The sequence below is a fragment of the Lactuca saligna genome, chromosome 1, assembly GCF_052625555.1.
Source record: "Lactuca saligna cultivar CGN05327 chromosome 1, ASM5262555v1, whole genome shotgun sequence".
NCBI classification, from domain to species: domain Eukaryota; kingdom Viridiplantae; phylum Streptophyta; class Magnoliopsida; order Asterales; family Asteraceae; genus Lactuca; species Lactuca saligna.
In genome coordinates this window covers 9,516,739-9,536,733 of record NC_136417.1, presented here as the reverse complement: position 1 = coordinate 9,536,733, position 19,995 = coordinate 9,516,739, and the positions used below count along the sequence as shown (strand labels likewise).

At 35.0% G+C, this 19,995-nt stretch overlaps 4 protein-coding genes across 7 annotated transcripts; 1 reads left to right on the top strand and 3 right to left on the bottom strand.

The window, feature by feature from the left end:
• Positions 1 to 2,977: 2,977 nt before the first annotated feature.
• OTP43 (Pentatricopeptide repeat (PPR) superfamily protein) lies at positions 2,978 to 5,591 on the bottom strand. Its single transcript, XM_078958681.1, has one exon. It carries the CDS (start codon positions 5,134 to 5,136, stop codon positions 3,643 to 3,645), a length of 1,494 nt encoding a protein of 497 aa, XP_078814807.1. The 5' UTR covers positions 5,137 to 5,591; the 3' UTR covers positions 2,978 to 3,642.
• A 2,038-nt stretch (positions 5,592 to 7,629) lies between these two features.
• Positions 7,630 to 10,046, top strand: LOC144998685 (protein EDS1L-like). Its single transcript, XM_078958455.1, has 3 exons — positions 7,630 to 8,023; positions 8,200 to 8,991; positions 9,116 to 10,046. Exons 1-3 carry the CDS (start codon positions 7,712 to 7,714, stop codon positions 9,824 to 9,826), a joined length of 1,815 nt encoding a protein of 604 aa, XP_078814581.1. The 5' UTR covers positions 7,630 to 7,711; the 3' UTR covers positions 9,827 to 10,046.
• A 19-nt stretch (positions 10,047 to 10,065) lies between these two features.
• On the bottom strand, positions 10,066 to 11,549 carry LOC144998781 (uncharacterized). 2 transcript variants are annotated; one of them, XM_078958607.1, is made up of 4 exons: positions 11,482 to 11,549; positions 11,283 to 11,347; positions 11,097 to 11,163; positions 10,066 to 10,972 (listed from the first exon to the last, which is right to left on the bottom strand). In XM_078958607.1, the coding sequence occupies exons 2-4, from the start codon at positions 11,343 to 11,345 to the stop codon at positions 10,266 to 10,268; spliced, it is 837 nt and encodes a 278-aa protein (XP_078814733.1). In that variant the 5' UTR covers positions 11,346 to 11,347; positions 11,482 to 11,549; the 3' UTR covers positions 10,066 to 10,265. The 2 variants fall into 2 exon arrangements, with proteins under 2 accessions (XP_078814733.1, XP_078814671.1); XM_078958545.1 differs by lacking the exon at positions 11,482 to 11,549 and having other exon boundaries at positions 11,283 to 11,468.
• Positions 11,550 to 15,081: 3,532 nt separating this feature from the next.
• LOC144998442 (uncharacterized) lies at positions 15,082 to 19,664 on the bottom strand. Of its 3 annotated transcripts, none has more exons than XM_078958231.1 (4): positions 19,562 to 19,664; positions 19,181 to 19,357; positions 15,837 to 16,886; positions 15,082 to 15,436 (listed from the first exon to the last, which is right to left on the bottom strand). In XM_078958231.1, exons 1-4 carry the CDS (start codon positions 19,574 to 19,576, stop codon positions 15,428 to 15,430), a joined length of 1,251 nt encoding a protein of 416 aa, XP_078814357.1. In that variant the 5' UTR covers positions 19,577 to 19,664; the 3' UTR covers positions 15,082 to 15,427. The 3 variants fall into 3 exon arrangements, with proteins under 3 accessions (XP_078814357.1, XP_078814482.1, XP_078814420.1); XM_078958356.1 differs by having other exon boundaries at positions 15,849 to 16,886; XM_078958294.1 differs by having other exon boundaries at positions 19,181 to 19,354.
• Positions 19,665 to 19,995: the final 331 nt, after the last annotated feature.

Here is a 19,995-nt window from a genome sequence, read left to right as displayed (position 1 = left end):
GTTGAAATTCACCATTCAAATTACATATATACCCTCCAAACCATGATCATAGAAATCTAGAATATAAAAAAATAGCCACCTAAAGCTGAAATCCATCGTTCAACTCACATATATACCCTCCAAACCATCATCTCTCTATATAAACACCAACAATCTACATTAATCTTCATTAGTTCAACCTCAAGCAATAAGTATTTAACATTTCTCTAATCAACATTACTTCTCATCGTTCATCAAATCGGGCGTCTTTGAAAGAAACTGAGGATCGGTATACAAATATTTGATAAAAAAAAATCAAGAAAATGGCACTAGACAACAGGTATAACTCGTGGGCAGATCAGTGGGATACAGAGCCAGAGTACTACAATGGTTATCCAGGAAACAAGAGCAACCATGGTAGTGGGGGTGGCATTAAGAGTAAGGTAGGAGAAGGGTTTGATAAGTCAAAAACAGCAGCAGCAACGGGGATGAAGAAGGTTAAAAAAGGAACAACTCTTGGATTTCATTGGATTAAAGAAAAGTGCCACAAAACCACTCATAAATAAATAGTGATCGATCCATTAAGGTGCATATTTATTGGTGTTGTTCATGTTTGTATGATATTTGAGGATCTTGGTAGGGTTTTGTTCATAATTATCTTTTTAAGTTTGTTGATGGTTATGTTATATTTGTTCGTTAATTTATTGATGTAACAAGATAATTTATTTTTATTTTTTTTTACTTTTTATTTTCCAGTGAATTTGGTATCTCAATTTATTGCATGGGTGGGTCTCTTACTCTTGTAGTCTTGTATTGAAATTTTTGCTGCAAAATAAAAACTATATACGAAATGTAGCAATTTTAACGTGTGGTAAGAAAGTGTCGAGTTTGGAATGGAAGGACAAGTGGTGGCTATAGTTCTCATTCATCGTTTAGGATGCACCGAGTGGGAGAAAATCACCAACACCTTCAACCCGTTCATCTCTTTCTCTTTAAGCTTGAACCATATGCATCAAAACTTGAACATTGTGAGTGATTTGAGAAAAATGGATTATTTTTGTTGTCGGTTTGATAGATGAAATTAAGAGGATAAATAAAAAATGATGTCATGTATAGTTATCAAGTGGATTGGCAGGTTGAGGGGGGACTCCCTCTACCGTAGGGCATGTTTGGTCCACTAATTTTGAAGAAAGTTGGATGAATTTGAATGTAAATTCCAATAAAAGTTGTTTTTGTTTGACAAAATAAAAGAAATTGAAATTTGCCAGATTCCATTTAGTTATGTGCTTCAAGGAATTGTTTCCTTATCTTTTATTACAAAGATAAAAATACACCCTCAAATCATATTAATTTTAGTTACAACTTATCAAATATAAACACATTATCATCATCTCTCTCGCACCCTATCACCCACCCAACCCTACCCTCACACACACCATGACACCAACTAACACACTCATACCCACGTGCCTACTCCACCACATACCCGCATACCCATCTTATCTTACCCACTTACCCATCATCACCCCTACCCTACCCACCCAAACCCAAACTCACCGAGCACCAACCCATTCAAACTTATAACCACCCACTCGCCAACCCACTATCATCCTTACTTCACCCCCCCCCCCCCCCAAACAACCACACTCATACCCACAATTACACAGACACACACATGGTTACGACTAGGGGCGGACCTACTTGGTGTTCAGGAGTGGCACACGCAACCCCTTAAATTTTATCGTCGAATGCAAAATTTAGTATAAATTCGTCAAAATCTATTACAAATCCGTTGGAAATTTGTTACGAATCCATCAGAAATCCGTCACAAAAAGCCCTAATTATTGTAAACTTAGGTCTGGTCTGATAGTTGCAGTCTGGGAAAGTTTATTCACTGGAAAAGAAACCATGTTATTTGATTGTACAACTGACTGACTCTACTGAATGATTAAAAATGATTATATTACCCTATTGTTCTGATTGAAACTTTATATATTAAATGGTCTTCCTATAGCCTATTCTCAAAGAAAAGAAAGAAAAAGACAATGTTCGTGGCACAATTGTCTTTCCGATCTACTCGGCCAGAAAGATATGGTTTTAGGGCTTTATGGAAAAGATATATCTTACCGTAAGACTCTTTTTTTTGTGAAAATCAAACAATCTTTCTGCCCATTCATTAAGAAATATTTATTTGGACTTGAAAATATGTCTATCAAATAGGGTCTTAATGTAAATATGTCAGTGTAACTATTTTAGTGACGGATTTTGTGACAAAAACTGTCGTGGAAAAATAAATTTTTTTAGTAGTGCAACCCTTAAAAAAAATTGTTCAACCCCAGATATTTTTTTGTTCTGCTTACGCTGTTGCCCAAATACGCCATATAATTCAATAATTAACAAATAAAAGAATTTTATGAAGAAATGCATATTAAGGTTTATAATCGATGAAACTTTCTAATATATTAAAAAAACGTGTTAAATTAATAAGTGATTAAAGATATATAATAAAAACAAAGATATAAATAAATTGTTGGAGTTTTTTTAGGTTATTCAGTTTTTATGTTATCAACAAAAACCAATATAAAACCCAAAATATGACTTCAGTGTTGCTTAAAACCAATCGAAATAGTTTGATGTAAATTGTCTAATTTGATTTATTCAAATAACGATCCACTCTAATCACGCATCAAAACATTATTGAATATTTCTTGTTAATTAATAAAAAAATGTTATATCTATAAATGATTCTATATCTTTTAATATGAGACAGAAATTTAAATATCATAAAGTTTATTTATTTAGTTATTTCTGTTCAAAATTATCAATAACGAGTAATAATTAAACATTAAATTACATAGTTTCTTTAAATTTTATTTTTTTCTAAATGCAGTTGTCATCGTTGATATGTCAGGCGCATTACTAGAAGCGTATGATGAATTACATAGATGCTGTTTCTTAAGCACTTCCAGAGATGCAGAAGAGACCAAGGAAAATATAGTCAATTTAAAAAGGTCATCATGTTTGACCTCAAATACCAGTCATCCAACAAACAAAGCAAACAATAAAGAAAAATACAGCACCCAAAGTTGAAACTCATCATTCAAATTACATTTATACCCTCCAAACCAATCTCTCTCTATATAAACACCAACAATCTACATTAATCTCCATTAATTCAACATTACTTCTATTTGTTCGTCTTAATTCGGCTTCTTCTCAGGAAATTAAGGATTGGTATACAAAGATTTGATTGTAAAGATCAAGCAAAGAAAATGGCACTAGACAACAGCTATAACTCATGGGCAGACCAGTGGGACCCAGAACCAGAATACTACAATGGTTATCCAGGAAGCAAGAGCAACCATGGAAGTGGCAACATCATTAAGAGTAAGGTAGGAGAAGGGTTTGATAAGTCAAAAACAGTAGCAACAACGGGGATGAAGAAGGTTAAAAATGGAACAACACTTGGATTTCGTTGGATTAAAGACAAATACCACAAAACCACTCATAAATAACTAGTCATTGATCCATCAAGATTCAAGGCACATGTTTTATTTGTTAGAATGGGATCATGTTTGTATGATATATATTTGTTTGTTAATTCACTGATGTAAAAAAAGGAGCATTGACTTAACTTTTTCTTGATACACAAAAAACTTGTTATCATAATCTGAAATGTCGAGGGAGACGACCACATTTACTCTGTGCTCTAAGTATCTCTTGGGCAAAATCTTGATTTCCAGTAAGCAAAAGCCCATTCAAGATCCGATTGAAGGTGAATTTTCTAGGGACAAAACCTCTGTCCACCATTTCTATCAACAGTTTCCCTGCCACCATTAAATCATCTGATCTCTTCCTCACAAACATTGCACTAATCAAAATATTGTATGTATCCAAATTAGGCAAACATTCACCACTACCCATTCTCTCAAAAACTTCCAAACTCTTTTCGATTTCACCTTCATCACAATAATACCTAATGATCACATTGAAAATTTGAACATTTGGTTCACATTCATCTTGTTTCATTCTGTCCAGATACTCCATTGCGTTGTCCATCTTTCCAACATGACACAATCCTCTGATGAGTACACTGTAAGTTGTTGAATTAGGTGTATAGCCCTTCTTTAACATCTCTTCAAACACTACAATGGCGTTTTCCACAGTGTCTTTCTTGCAGAGAACTTGAATGAATGCGGTGTATGTAGCAACAGAGGGAAGAATCCCTGTTTCAAGCATTTCATCAAACACCTGGCGTGCCTTTTGGATCTCACCTGAAACTCCAAAACCGTGAACCATTGTTGTGTACGTAACAACATCCATCACACATTTTCGCCGTTTCATCTCCAAGAAGAACTGCCAAGCTTCTTTAATCTGACCCGCCTTGAAATACCCATTAAGGATTATGTTATACGTCTTGAGAGTTGGCTCGAGACCACTCTCCACCATCTCCCTCAACACCTCCAATGCTCTAGGCGTTCGCTTAATCAAACAAAAACCATTCGCAATGATGTTGTAACTGATTGTATCTGCTTTGAATCTTCTCTTTAAAACCTTAAACAGGTTATATGCCATTTCAGCTCGTTTAGACTTGCATAATACATCAAGAAATGTATTGAAGCTATTCAAGTCTTGTTGGCAGCCATGTTCGTGCATCGACAAGAAAACTCTTACGGCTTTGTCGGGTTTTCCAGCGGATACGAACCGCTCGGTTATGATCGCGAATGTTTTCGGGTTCGGACCGAGCCTTCGTTTCCGCATACGGGCGACGAGCGTCCAGACAGTCTTGTAGTCGCGTAATCGGGCCGCAATGTCGATGGCGTGGTCAAATGAGGTGGTGGAGTGGGTGTAGATGGGATGGCGTTCGAGGAGCCTGAAGAATTCAAGTGCTTTGGGGCCATGGTTCCAAAGGCGTTTCAGGATTTTGTTTACCAGGTCCGGTGTCCAGCAGACAGAGTTGGTTTCAAGATTTTCACTTAGGGTTTGTAGGTCTAACTTTAGGATGAGGTTGCAAAGGCCGGCGGCATCATCTTCTTCCAGCGGCGGCGGTGAAGGAGGCGTGGTGGTGGTCAGGTTGTGAAACGACGATTTGAATTTTAAGGAACATACTACAGAGGAGCGATTTATCGTGTGAAGCCTGCTAACATTTCCGATCATTGTCTCCGACCGACCACCATCTCAGTTGCCTTATTTCTCTTGGAGTATCTGTACGGTTGCAAAAAAAACACCCTCACGTATAACGAAATTGCAAAAAATTACCTTAGTCTGATGCAAAACTTTGCATGTGGGCTAGGATGCAAAATGCAGTTTTCTTTCCACATTCTCGAGTTACGCCTAGTTAGTAGTTACTGAGTAAAATCAAGGGAAAAAATGAAGGAAAATGTGTTAGAAAAGAAAAAGGAAGGAAAAAAATTATACATTCGTTATTTCTAGTTGGAAACGAAGATTAGGAAAAAATAGACCCTTAAGCTTAAGCCTATTTTTTTTCAAAAAAAAAAATAATTTGGGAGGAAAATTAGCATAGAATATCACTTCTTTTTTCTTATCTCCAATTCTTTCAGAAAACTAATCTCATAACAAGATACAAAAATGTATTCCCAGTTCTCTTCATTTTTTTTTTCTCTTCGCTTCTTAAGTTGGACTCGGAAGTTAATTTAAGAAGTGGAATGGAATACAAGGAAAGTAAATCGTACAAGTAACATGTTTTTTGAGTTTTTTTTAAGAGATCGAAAAGAATAAAATGGAAAAAGAAATGTAAGCAAATAGATGCATTTTTCATTGGCCCACTTTTGTGGGGTTAAGAGGGGAAGTTAATTTAGGTTCATTCACCTTGCGTGAATTAGATGACACGCGGACAAACTTGAGTGAAATTACAGGATCAAATAAATATCATAAAAAGCTTTGATCCCGATTTCCAGTTTCTAAGAGTTGACAAGTTACTTATTCATCCTATACAATTTTAATAAGAATTATTTTTTCTTGAATTATACAAATACCTCTAGTATTATTATAGCTTTCAAATCACAAAATCTTTTTCTTATAGTACAATAAGTGAAATACAGGAGTACTAGTAATATTCAAATATTATTATAAATTATGTATCAAGTTAAAACACTATGTTTGCTTTTAGACCAAAGATAGTCGCACACTGAAAGCAAAAAGCAAATGGGATTGTTTTCAAACAAAATAGTAATTATATAAAGGTATATTGAAAATTTTCTAAAAAGTTCTTGAAAAGCTATTTAAAATAGTTTTTTAAAAGTTAGCTTATAAGTTATTTTTAACATAACAAACATAACAATTTAAAATAATAATAATAATAATAAGTTAAATATGGTGTATCAAACACAACCTTAACAATTTATGCAACCATCAACTAGTTAATTAAAATATACAAAGAGTAAATTCCACAATTCATCCCCAGTGTAAGTGCCAAAAAATGTTTTTGTTTTTATTTTCAAAAATTGACTCGTACAATCACTCGTTTATTTAAATTGTGCATGCTTCATCCCTAATGTCGCTAGTCAGACATAAAAAATGACCCTTATCTATTTCATTTTGATTTATTTTTATTTGTTAGTTATATTTAATTAATTACATATTTATTTGTTTATCCATCTCTTCATCTGCAAATCGGGAAATCTAGTGAGGTTATTTCGGAGATGGCTCGAAGACGGCGGTGTACAGATGGCGACGTTAGTGATATTCTTTTCTCTCTCTCTTAATAACTCCCATGGTGGTATTCCCTCTTGGTATCTCCTGTCATGTTCTTCCCTCTCTTTGTAACTCAGCATCATAAAAGACGAATCGGTGGAGAGCAAGGGTATGGGTGGGGCTAAGGTAGAGGATTTGTGGTGGTGGGCTCATTTTTGTTTTTGGTTTTAAATTATTAATAATAATAAATTAAAAAATAAATCAAAAAGAAACGGACATAGTCATTTTATGTCCGTCAGGAATGGTCCAAGTGAAAAAAAAAAACATTAAAGGAATGATCCGGGTTAATTTTTGAAAATAAGGATTAAACACGTAATTTGACACCTGCTCGAATGACGAATTGTATAATTTACTCTAATACAAAATTTAGCGAGAGATTAATACATAACATAGTTATATAAATCGATAATAAAGATATACATAAATCAATCAGAAAAGTATAATTCCATTGCATGTTTAGGGATACGTAAAGAGACAATCAATAGAATTTCTCATTTCCTCGTACCTTCGTCTTTGGGTTTGGCAGTGGCAAGGAAAGACCCCAAGTCAACGAATCATTCCACAGTCACAAAAAGTTATAGGAAGAAATACGGAAAACACCTTCAAATTCTCATATTTGCCCCTTCATACCAACATATCAACAATATCACAGTGATGAATATGATGCACTTAGGTTAGGGGTATATAAGTCCTTGCCAAACGACCAAATTACCCCACCACAGCTCTCATATACTAATATACTATAAACTGGTCCCACTAGCTAGGCCACCATTCATATTCCTAAGTCAATAGTCTTGCCAACAAGAACTCGTGCCAAATGACAAAAATACCCATCACCAAACTTCTCAACAGGACTACCTGTGGCTGTTAGTGTTTATATCATATTCCCACTCGCTTACTAAAGTCAAGATCTGGTTAAATTACATAGATGCCCATTCCCCTTAATGACACTTTTTAAAGACTTCTAATAGACCAAGTCTTCTCTTTTGCAAACACACACACACACAGAAAGAAGACGATGAGAGAAAGTATAGGAGAGAAATCAGGAATCAGCGAATCAGTGATCATAAAAGCTTCTTCTTTATCAATCAAATCACACAAATCCAACGGCTATATCAAGGAATCCGGTCCCGATGAAACCATTTTCGCCTTCACCGGATCATGGTCCGTTCAAGATTTTTACAGCCGGGACCCGTTTGGCGAAACCAAGATCGATCTTTCGCACTTTCCATCACTAAAAAGCATCGGAAACAATGAACTTGCCAAGATCAATCAAGGATTCTTCCAAAGATTCCAATCCCTCTTTCAAACACCATCTTTCAAGTCCGAGGTAATCCTCTTCATTTCTCTCTTCCAGTAATAACAAGGGCATCTACGTCTTTTACACAAAGATGTACCTTGTTCCACCTTTGTTACCGCTCAGTCCCAGTACAACTTGTTCTGTTCTGTTTTGTTTTGTTCTATTCTGTTTCTGTCTCTAATACCAAAATCGTTATTTTTGCACAGGTAGAGAGAGCGGTGAACAAAGAGAAACCCATAATCTTCACCGGACATTCTTCCGGCGGTCCGGTGGCCATCCTGGCGGCGGTTTGGTACCTTGAGGAATACACGCGATCCAACGGTCGGCCGCCCTGTAAATGTTTAACTTTCGGGTCACCTCTCGTAGGTGACCGGATATTCACACACGCCTTAAACCGAGAAAATTGGGCGCGTTTCTTCCTCCATTTTGTCGGGAGGTACGACATTGTTCCTAGGATAACACTCGCCCCATTCTCCTCCCTCAAAAACGAATTCGGTCACATTCTCGATTTCTTCAATCCCAAATCCAGAAACTTCCGGAAACAGTCACCTTCGGGGTCACAAGAAGCTTTGACTTTTTACAAAACGGTTTTGAAGAATTCATCGTCTGTTGCGAGTCATGCTGCTTGTAATCTCATGGGAAGTACAAACTCGTTACTTGAAGTGATCTCGAGTTTTGTTGAGCTTAGTCCTTACAGACCTTCCGGAACGTATGTTTTTTGTAGCGGGAATGGGAAATTGATTTGTGTGACGAATCCGAATGCGGTTCTTCAGATTCTGTTTTATTGTTGCCAGCCTGGCAGTGAAGCGGAAGCTATGGATGCAGTAAGTAGAAGCTTAAACATGGATTATAATGATGAATTGGAAGAGAGCTTATTAGGGATGCAAGATGTTGTGTACCTTGACGATGATATGGAGATTCCAATGTCTTCCAATGATAAAGGTTCTGGTGACACTGACACAGCTACCATAAACGCAGCTTTAAAGGACCTTGGTCTGGTGAGTATCGATGAAGTATAATAATGCTTTATAAAGATGTAATTTTTAGGGTTGAATGCAACATTGATATTTCTTACATTTCGCCCTAATTTTAGGGCTTACGAGTTATAATCTTTATTTTCAGAGCACAAGGGCAAGGCTATGTCTTCAAGCAGCACAAGCGTTTGAAAAGCAAAAGCTACAAAACCAAAATACAATTGATTCCAAGAAACCCCAGATCAGGAAAACCCTCAAGATAATAGCTGACTACCAAAAAACAAGTGAAGACCGAAAGATTGGTTATTATGATGCTTTCAAGATTCAAAAGGGTAATGATGACTTCAATGCAAATGTAACAAGGCTAGAACTAGCAGGTATATGGGATGAGATTGTGGAAATGTTGAAACGTTATGAACTCCCGGATGGATTTGAGAGTGAGGAAGAGTGGATCAAGTTAGGAACCGAGTTCAGGAGACTGGTGGAGCCATTAGATATAGCTAATTACTATAGGCACTCAAAGGATGAAGACACTGGGACTTATTTGAGAGATGGGGGTAGACCAAAGCGTTATAAGTACACTCAAAGATGGTGGGAGCATGAAAAGAAGTTGAATGAAGGGTCGAGCTCAGAGACCATATTTTGGGCAAAAGTAGAGGAGATGAAAAGGAAACCATTTGAAGAGATAAAGGATCAAATTGTTGCTATGGAGAAACAAGTCAAAGAATGGGTTCAGAAAGAAGAACTGAACAAGGATGTGTTCCTGGAAAAATCTACCTTTGTTAAGTGGTGGAAAACGCTCCCTGAGAAGCATAGATCAGAATCTTGCCTGAAATTTCACTTCCAGACTTCCACATAGTGAAAACAAACATGTTTTATAAAGAAAGAAGACCACTTTCATCTACAATAAGCAACTAATGGTTATCTTGTGTACCCTACCCCTACCCTGTAATGGTGTCTATGTCATTTGTCATGTATCTCTTTCGGTTCCAATAAATACATTCATCCAAATTGTAATATATGTATTTATTCATACATAATACATACATAAATAACATGGAAAGCTTCAAGATTCCTTATTATACTGCTAATGATCAGTTGAATAAGGTTTAAAGATGCCCTCTATAAATTTCAATCAAAACGTTTGTATTCAATATCCATACCAATTAGTCCTCTATAGAATCATATTGCTATAAAAATGGTTCAACCGATTAGAGAACTGCATAACTATTAACAGCAGTTTCTAACAGTAAAGATACGAGAAAGATGTGAAAAAAGAGGCCATCATACATACTTTTCTAACGCCTAGGGATCATACTGTAAGAACGCCCCATTTTTGAAGATAGATTACCCGGGCCATGGTGGTCATACTGTTTCCTGCATCCTGGACAACGGCCATCATCTTCAAGAATTCTCTTGTGGCAGAAAAGACAGAGCCTGTAGCCACATGGACAAGGAAGAAAACTTGTATCTGTCAAATCCAGATCTTCACAGCATATCGGACACGTTGATGGTGAACAAACATTCTTGAAACATGGAAAGCTGTTTTGTTTTAGTAAGTTTGGCAGACTCTGAGGTCGAAAAACATCATCTGCTCTCCAAGCTCGAGCACAGCAATCATCTTGACTTGCCTCCATGGTTGCTGTCACAGAATCTGGCTCAGGGGATTCAAGGTTATCATTTTTAATGTCATCAGCTGCTAAAGCATCAGCAATTGCCTCCCAATCATCCAAGCACTCGTTGTCCCCATCATCTTCTTCAGTCATGCTTTCTGAACAACAACCTCCACTGCTACTACTGCTACTGCTGTTGCTGGTAAAATGAGAAGGTGATCTGTTGCTCCCGAAAACACTACTCATCGGACTGTTAAATGGTGACTCGGAATCACTGCATAGATTCCTCAAACCCTCATTCTCTTCGCCACTGGGATTAATATCATTCCGTTCAGCAGGCATTTTCACACCACTAACACCGTTGGTTTCTTCCTTGCATCCTTTGTTCTTCACTGTAAAACAATTCAGCGAACTGGTTGTTAAAGAATACGTATAACCTAAATTATGAAAACCAAACAATTCCAAACTATGCAAATGTTATATACTTAAACACAGATAAGAAGAGAGTTGAATCACCTTGGGAAAGCCACTGTTCACGACGAACATCAAGTTTGCTCTGCTTCAATTTGGCTGCTCTATTCACCTTCAAACCCGAACAAAAATTCACAATTACTCAAACGAATATGCAAAATACACTTTTCAAGACTATCCTCCAATCTATAAACATAATCAACGAAAATGACAAGATCCACATAAATTTACCCTCTTTTTCTTGCCAAATTCCTTGGCGTTTGATGCCGCAATCGGGATCGAATCGTAACCCATGGCTGAAAAATATGTCAAAGAAAACCTAAAGATATACAAATCTATACTATCCAAAGCGTATGCAAAATATCTCAGAAATCAAGATATGTATAAAAAGAGTTTTAGATATTTATGAACAAGTAAATTGCGTTTTTACGTGGATAAATAACACGGAAACTGCTTTGCCTCGTTCGCCCCTCTTTCACTGTTCACGGAAACATCTGGAGCTGAATAAATAATAATACTATAAATGCCGTTTTTACATTTATGCCCTTCCCATTGTTACTAATTTTCTGGACTTGCCATCAAACGTGAAAGAAAACTATTGGTTGTCACATAAAAGCTAGACGTTGTCGTTTCGATAAGTTAAAGGATGCCTTTAATCCAAAATATCCGCCGGCCTAATTTCCTTTGTGTAACTAAAGGCATACAAATAGGTTACATTGTTGTACGTGGTTGGTTCATGTTGTCTTTTTCATTTATTTATTTTATAAATTATTTAAAAGCTTTTAGAATGATTATTAACTTATTTGTACTAAGAATTAAACAGACATTTCTATTATTGTACAATAGTATTATATGACCAATATAATGTCAATTATCTTCTAATTATAGCCCATCATCGTAAGTACAATAAAATATTCTGTAGAAAATGGTCTCCGATAATAAATCAATTACTTTATATTTTTTAATAATTATATTATTTATAATTGATATTTGTTCTTTAATATATTTATATTATTAATAGTTCTTATTAAAATTATCGTAAAAATGTAGTTTTATTTATATTTCGATTAAAGTTTGAATATTATTTTTAAAAGGATATCCAAATCAACTTGCAAAGTTGCAATCTATCTATATATCCTAGAGTTGACTCATGTATCACATTAAAATTATCAATGAGTACAATTAAGGTTTGAAGTAGTCGTGTCATTTCTTCATTTTACCACACTGTGTTTTCATAAAAAAATATATATATGGTTTGTTGCCACAATCAATGAGTGGTATCATCCTTGGATTTTTTTAATGAAGAAAAACTTTATATGTTTTTTTTTTAAAAAAAAATAGTATTTTATTAATTAAAACTAAAAGTACCATTACATTGCATAGCTTTATATTAAAAAAAAAAAAAAAAAAAAAAAACCCTCCCACATCAAACGATTAAAAACTTGAAAAAAAAACTAAAAATTAAAAATGATTCGTGTAACGTTTTTTAACATCCTCCATCACCAAAAGAACTTGAAGCTCAACCCCGGTCAATTTCGATGTATCCATCGCTAGCACTCTCGTGTCGCTGTCCCTTTGTTTCCAAGCCTCTCTATTCGAAGCATGTTGGAAAATTTTATTCATTCTCATCTTTTATGTACTGCACATTGTCGCCCATTTCTTTCAAGGCATCCGACTCTGCCTTTTTGTCCTAGCCTTTTGTTTTTTGTTTTGTTCTTTCCAATCGGTCGGGAGGGGGGTGGTGGCACTTGAATAAGCTCATCATCGTTAAGGTCGAAACCAACACGAGCTTCCGATGTACTGATCGGTTTCGGAAGTTCTTGACCGTTTTGAGCCACTATCGATGTGCTTGTCCCTTATTTTTTTATTTTGCCATTTTTTGCCTTTAACTAGACTCCAAACTTCAAAAAACTTGAAAAGCTTCTTTTGCTTTTTTGGTAAATGTTAAAAGCTTTCTCCAAAATCACATATTCGCCACTTTTCCATTGTTGTTTCATGTTGTTATACAAATCCTTAAACAACATGATTTTTTTGTTTAACTTTCACCATTTCGAGTAGACTTGATATTTATAACGATATGGTGGTAGGTTCATTCCTTTGTGGAACCTAGTTCTAACACGAATCCAAAAACGATCATGTTTTTGGTCCGTTACTGTCATCGGATCTTCTGAAACGTCAATCCATGATTATGTCAATGCTACCACTTCTTGGGGTTCCCACATTTTAGCATCCACCTTCTCTTTTCTTTTATTTTGTAGTTGAGCAGATTGATTTTCTTGAACAAATTCGGGTTTGGATTCGGAAATTGGTGTTTGTGGTTGTAATTGTGTTTGTGGAACAAATTTAGGTTGAGTAACAATATCAAAAGGATCAAAATATGGGTCGAGTTGTACTTGTGTTTGTGGAAATGGTTCTATATGTCATTGTGATTGTGAGATATGTTGTAGGGAAGCATACTGTCGTAGTGAGGGAGCGAATAAATCGGTTGATTGTATGAAAGTCGTGGGGTTGTGGTGGTGTTTCTAGTGGGTGTTTTTTGGCTGGTATGTTTTTTGGAGGATGATATTTTCAAAGGTTTTGAAAACATAATATGGTAAAATATGAAGTGTTTGTGAGTTAGTTTGGTTTAAAATGTTATGTATTTATAGAGTTGGTAAATATAAATAAAAGATAACAATTTTGAATTTTGTTATCGTTCCAAACGGTCAAAAAAAAACAGCCGGCCAATCAACAAACACGCCTTTTTATTGTCGATGTTCCGGCTCACGTGGCATCGGAAGTCCAGTAAAGACCGCAGCCACTCCCAACGATCTAATTAAAACTCTGAATATTCAACTAATTCTCTAAGATCGTTTCATTTTAAAGATGATTAGATAATTCATTATTTTATTTAATAATTAAAGTGGTTAATTTTTTAACAAGAATAACTATTTTGATTCGTGATAGATTCTTATCAAATAGTCTAAATTAGTTATTGCTATAAATTTCAATTTGTAATAACTAGATTAAACACACATTGGCATCCTACAAATTGATTTTTTAACTAGATTAAACACACATTGGCATACTACAAATTGATTTTTTATCTTCTCGTGTTCGCCACATAAAATACATAGAGTTACATCAACATTTTTGTCAACTAAATTTGCATTAGTTGTTAACCACCAATAGGAGTAAGTTTTATGGTGCTAGATTGTTCCAATGTGCCCTCCCATCTCCAACCTAAAAATATCAATCATTTATCTAGTCGACTAGATCAAATAAGCTTCAAAATCATCTCATTGTCTTCATCCATATCACCAATTCCAACCCCAAGCACCATGAACATCAAACCGATGACTCACCACACAACCTCCATCAACTCAAAGTGGGGAAAAATCTAGGAAACATGTTCCGAAAAGAATAAATATCAATTCAAACATCCTCTCAAAACATAGTAGAATTGAGAATTCTCATTGCCAACCTTCTAATAAAAAAAACACCTCAAAATCTGACATTTTATATTAAAGATACTTAAAATAATCAACAATGTTGGTCATAACCCCTTTGAATTTAAGTCTATTTTGAACCCTCCCCAAGGAATCCTATACGTTTGTGAATCACGGAGACAGCAGAAAGACCATATAATAGTCAGATTAGTTAACAATCTATACTCAATCCTCCCTCTTGTTTAGGCGCTAAAAATTTCTTCCACTTATTCTAAAATCTCAAGTATTGATTTTTTTAATGCTTTTCAAATTGTTTTCACTAGTTGCAATTGGTTCAAATTCACACTTAGATTTCAGTTTCGAAAACATGAAAATCTGGCAACAACTTGGTTCATAGTTCTAACTAGCATCAATGTAACATCTTAATACAACAAAGGTACCTCCTAAAAAAATTCTTTTAAATAATATCTAAAATCATTATGACATGTATACTTATGAAATAACATGACTAACATCGTTTACACGGGGACATTAAAAACCTCTAGATAAAATGCATATGTTATGTCCTATCTTGTCTTGTCCCGGACTGAATACCTTTCAAATGTACCAAACATGTTCCAACTTCATAATAAGATATAAAGATTAAACAGGCTGCAACAAACAATGCCATGTAAATCATCCACCATTCAAACCTAAGCATTAAAGCTACATTTACAGTTAACAACAGTCTAAGTCAAAATTCCCGAAAACAAACAAAAGACTCAACAACACAACAATGGCTGCAACTTAATAAACATTAACCAACTTAAGTTATCGACCTCAAAGGATCTAAATTCTGTCTTTAAATGATACCCTTCCAACCAGAGTTGAATCCCCAATAACTGTTAAATCTTGTATCTATATATGTATTTGCTTCTTCCTCTCACTCAGAGATTCCTTGACACCATTTTATATAAGCTGCATATAAAAAAAAGAACCAGAAAGAGGTCATCATGTTTACATATGGAGCTTTGCAAAATTTGCCACATTTTGGGACTAGACAAGCTTTGTAGGCTATTTTTGATGAAAATGAGGAGGGCATTTACGTCTTTTGTCCAGACAACAGATTCTCTGTCCCACCTTGTCCAGTAGGACCAAAAATTGCAATTTATGTCTCGTTGACAGTGATTTTGGACAAATTTTGAAAATGTATAGATTCATTTTTCCCTCCAAAATTCTTTTTTTTTTTTACATTTTGCAAGAAATATGGTTTATCACTCTGATTAAAAAGTCAACCACTTTATAAATTGGTGGTAATTTAGAAAATATTTATAATGGTTTATCTAAATGCTTATATATATGTAGATATAACAATCACCTGTTTAGCAACCTTTTCTAGGTTTGCCTCCTCTTTAGTTGACTCTTCTATTGAGATGGCTTTCTCATTCTCGCCTTGAGTTGACTCTTGTATTGACTTGACTTTCTCAGTCTCCTCTTGAGTTGACTTTTCTGTTGCGATGACTTTCTCAGTCTCCAAAAGGGCATTTTCGTCCTCTTTTTTCTTCTTCTCATTCATGTTGTTGACCAAGTCACTTCCATTGGTGCTGAATGTCCCACGTTTCCTCTTCCTTTGGAACGTGTACTTGATAACTCTACCACTTATTGTATGAATAGGAACCCCAACCCCACCAGTCTCAACAGCCTTCAACTCTGGGGCATCAACCGGAGCTTCTGAGGTTGGGGGCAATTCAGTCTTTTCACATTCCATAGGTAGAAGTTCCTCTCTCAATCTTCTATGAACGTCGCTTACTCTTACCAAATCCGAAACAGTATTAATACTTTCAGCAGAACCTTCCCTTAAACACTTAGCTGACTTTGCCATGGTTGAATATGAACTCTCAGCCACATGATCAATCTCATCAAACTGATCCAACGGTTGAGATCCCTTTTTCCCATTTGAGCTCGCTCTTTTCATGTCCTTTTTTCTTTCATCACCGAGGGAGGGCTCTTTATGTAATTTCTCGCTTTCTTCATCCGTTTCAGTAATCAAATCAGGCTTAAGGATATTTGTTTGTTCATATAGGGTCCCTTCACATGCATGAATTCTATGAGTACAACCGCTTCTGTTTAACTTCCTTCCTTTGGTTCTTAAGATTATAGCTGGTAAATTTTGGTTATCAACATAAGACTTCCAAAAAGGAATTAAAGAATTATACAAGATCTGGCCTTTGTTCCTCTCATCTTTATCAGAAGTTGGAATGGAATCAGGGTTAACTGCATTTTTTGGTTTGGTCCTCTCTAATTCAGCATGCATGAAACTTAACTCTTCTCTGAGGTCTTTCACTATGTCCTCAGCTTCTTGGACTTGTGCTTCCAGTTCTTCAATTTTCTTCTGTTGGATTTGGGATACCATTTCCGCTTCATTAATCTGAAAATTTGTCAAATTAGTTTGTATATTTTGATAATAACCCGATGAAAGTGTATAATAAGAGCACATAGTTCTTCAACATTCAAGGAAAAAAAAAACATTTTTTCAGGTTAACGAGTTATAAAAAAAGGTTAAAATACTGAAAAGCACAACGTACTTGGTGTTTTTTTGTTTTACTTTTCCCTCTTATCAAAACCTAGTAACCTGGAAAAGTGTGTTTTTAATTTTATTCACATAATCAAAAAAAGTATAATAGTTTAATCACTATAGAAAATGGTTTAAGTAACTAAACCGATAAACTGGTGAAAGTACAAAAAAAGTTCTATAGTTTGCCTTTATGATAACAATGGAACTTTTTCCAATTCTAGTTTGAGTTGTTAGTGTTTGTGTGAACATTTCATAACTGTAAGGGCAAACCAAAAGGAGTATTTCTTATAGAGGATATTACATTCATGGTAAGGATCAAGTGATGTTTAATTGTTTATAGTTTTCTTCTTTATTGTTCTTGATATCTCCTACATACCACATTTGGTCTGTTTTACCTAATCTTTACAGATATATAGCACATTTTAGGGAAGTAAAGTTGCATTTGATTCTAACAGACGAATACATCGCACATGCGATATCAAATGATAAACTACATATTAGTAAAAAAATTTAAGAGGAGATAACTTAGTAGATGCCCTAAGGTATATTGTAACAACTTCAAAGATAACATTCACATACATGATTTTAAATAACCAGAGTTCAGAGCAACATATTCTAAATAACAACACCCGAATCAATTAAGAAGGCATATCTCCATGATAATGATGACTAGGAATATAAATCACAGCCCTAAACTTTCTGAGAGACCCAATTTAGCTAAACCCTTAGTATGCAAATGTCAACTCAAGCTCCATACAGGACTAATATTTCTAAAAAGAAACGGAAGTATGCAAGAAAATCTAGATGCAGAAACATCGAAATCAAAAGTTTATCAAATCGAATAACCTAAAGATTACAAACCCTAATAAAAGGAAATCACCACTTATCGCATACGGGGAAAAAGGCAGAATTTTAAATTTTGGTCAGTATACCTTCAAATCCATATTCTGTTTCAAGGCAACGAGTGTCAAGTATAAGTAATTAAAAATAATATCACTTCCACTATCCAGCACTTCATATTAAGGGTACATTTAATGCTATCTCTCATTCGTATAATTTATCTTTAGATAGATTAGTAGATATACACACTTTCTATAAATTTTTATTAATGGTTAGAATGCGATTACTATTAAGTATATCACATGCCAATACAGTTGCTACCTTGCCACTTATCAAATATTCCAAGTTTAATGCTCATGTAATATGTTGTTACTTTCTTTGGCATGTAAAACTAATACCGTTGGTTCCAGTTTTGGTGTAAAAGTATGCATGTCCCATCATGTTATAGACATATACATCCTTAAAGTGCATATGTGTAGTAATGGCTTAACTATTTCTAGTCATTTAGAAAACAATGGAACTTTTGACCATTATAGTTTGAGTTAATTTTGCAAAAAAATTATTCTTCCAGCAATCCCTACACTAGCATTATCAAATGATAAACAATAAAATAGTGAGAAACATTTTGAAGACAACTTAGCAGATGCCCTATGCAGCTATGCTGTATCATAGCAACATCAAATAAAGCATTCACACAGCATGATTTTAAATAACCATACAAAATCTTATATACGCAAAATAATGAAGCTATTGTTGATCTCCAACAACCCTAGTTGAAATCAACAGAACGTAATCCCTCCAATTCCAAGTCAATTAACGAGTAAATTCAGATCATTTGTCACATAAATAGAAAACCCCAAAAAATAATGCAAAGTGTTAACCAAATTGCATTGAAGTGGCAAATACTTGAGCAACAACAGAAACAAAAATAACTTAAAGACTTCATAGCACAAGGTTGCAATAACAAGAACCAAGAGCAACACACACTCCTAATAACAACATTAGAATTAATCAACATGGCATTTCTTTTTGATGATGATGATGAGCTAAGAGTCAAAATGACAACCCTAAAATTCCAGACCGATTCAATTTGCCTAAACCCTTAGTACGCAAAAATCAACTCAAAGTTCAAAACAGAACTGAAATTTTTAAAAAGCATCACAAATACGCACGAAAACCTAGATGAGAAAACATCAGGATCACAATTTTATCGAATCAACAAACCTAAAACAAGAAACCACAAAAATGGAAAACCCAACTCATAGCATATGCGGAAAAGGCATAATTTTAAATTTTTATCGTTATACCTTCGAATCCATCATCTGTTTAAGTCTCGTAAGCATCTGAAGAGCGTTTTCCTTGGATTCTTTGAGCTCCAATTCTAACCGATAAGCTTTCCGTTCCGATATCATAATCCTCCCCGCTGACTCTTTTACTGTATTAAGTATCATATCCGCATACGCCTTCTTCAATTCCGTCAACTTCTACAACAATCAGACACCAAAACAAAAACATAAGAATGTAATTAAAGACGATCAACCCCGATTCCTCTTCTAAACACAAAATCAACAACTCAATTCAAAGGGAAAACCCGTAAAAAAAATCAGGCGAGTTTTTAGTGGTGATTGTGGCTTCCGCCATGTTCCTGGCGGTGTAAAAGATAACGACAATGCGTATCGGAAGTTTACCTCATCGGCGTCCATCGTTAGAACAATCGAAGACAAAATTTTGGGGTTTTTAGACCCTAGGGAGTTTGTTGTGTCTCTTTGTAAGCAGCTGTCTGTTATGAACTTCAATTTCAGTTGCCCTTGTGACGGTTTTACCCCTTGTCTTTTAAGAATTACCGGTTCTACCACTATTTGAAACCGTTACATTCTATTTCTGGGCGCCGCAAACATGGTTTTTAATGACGTGGCAGAAAAATGAGGTTTGCCACGGTGGAAAACCGACACGTGGTTAAATCGTTTGGGTAGAAAGTATCCGAAAAAGATTATAAAACAATAAATATGAAATATTGAAATGTAATATTTCCTGAATCCCAAATAAAATAACGATACATTTTATTTTGATTTGACTTTTCAGTGTATATCATTATTAATTAGTATTTATTATAGAATCCTTA

Excerpts from the sequence above, each read along its gene's own strand:
- OTP43 (XM_078958681.1), bottom strand. The coding sequence starts at position 5,136 with ATGATCGGAAATGTTAGCAGGCTTCACACGATAAATCGCTCCTCTGTA.
- LOC144998781 (XM_078958607.1), bottom strand. The coding sequence starts at position 11,345 with ATGGGTTACGATTCGATCCCGATTGCGGCATCAAACGCCAAGGAATTT. Across the intron at positions 11,164-11,282 it reads AATTTGGCAAGAAAAAGAGG|GTGAATAGAGCAGCCAAATT; the intron begins GTAAATTTATGT and ends TCGGGTTTGAAG. Across the intron at positions 10,973-11,096 it reads TGAACAGTGGCTTTCCCAAG|TGAAGAACAAAGGATGCAAG; the intron begins GTGATTCAACTC and ends ATTGTTTTACAG.
- LOC144998442 (XM_078958231.1), bottom strand. Across the intron at positions 16,887-19,180 it reads AACAGATGATGGATTCGAAG|ATTAATGAAGCGGAAATGGT; the intron begins GTATAACGATAA and ends ACAAATTTTCAG.
- LOC144998685 (XM_078958455.1), top strand. The coding sequence starts at position 7,712 with ATGAGAGAAAGTATAGGAGAGAAATCAGGAATCAGCGAATCAGTGATC. Across the intron at positions 8,024-8,199 it reads CACCATCTTTCAAGTCCGAG|GTAGAGAGAGCGGTGAACAA; the intron begins GTAATCCTCTTC and ends ATTTTTGCACAG. Across the intron at positions 8,992-9,115 it reads CTTTAAAGGACCTTGGTCTG|AGCACAAGGGCAAGGCTATG; the intron begins GTGAGTATCGAT and ends CTTTATTTTCAG.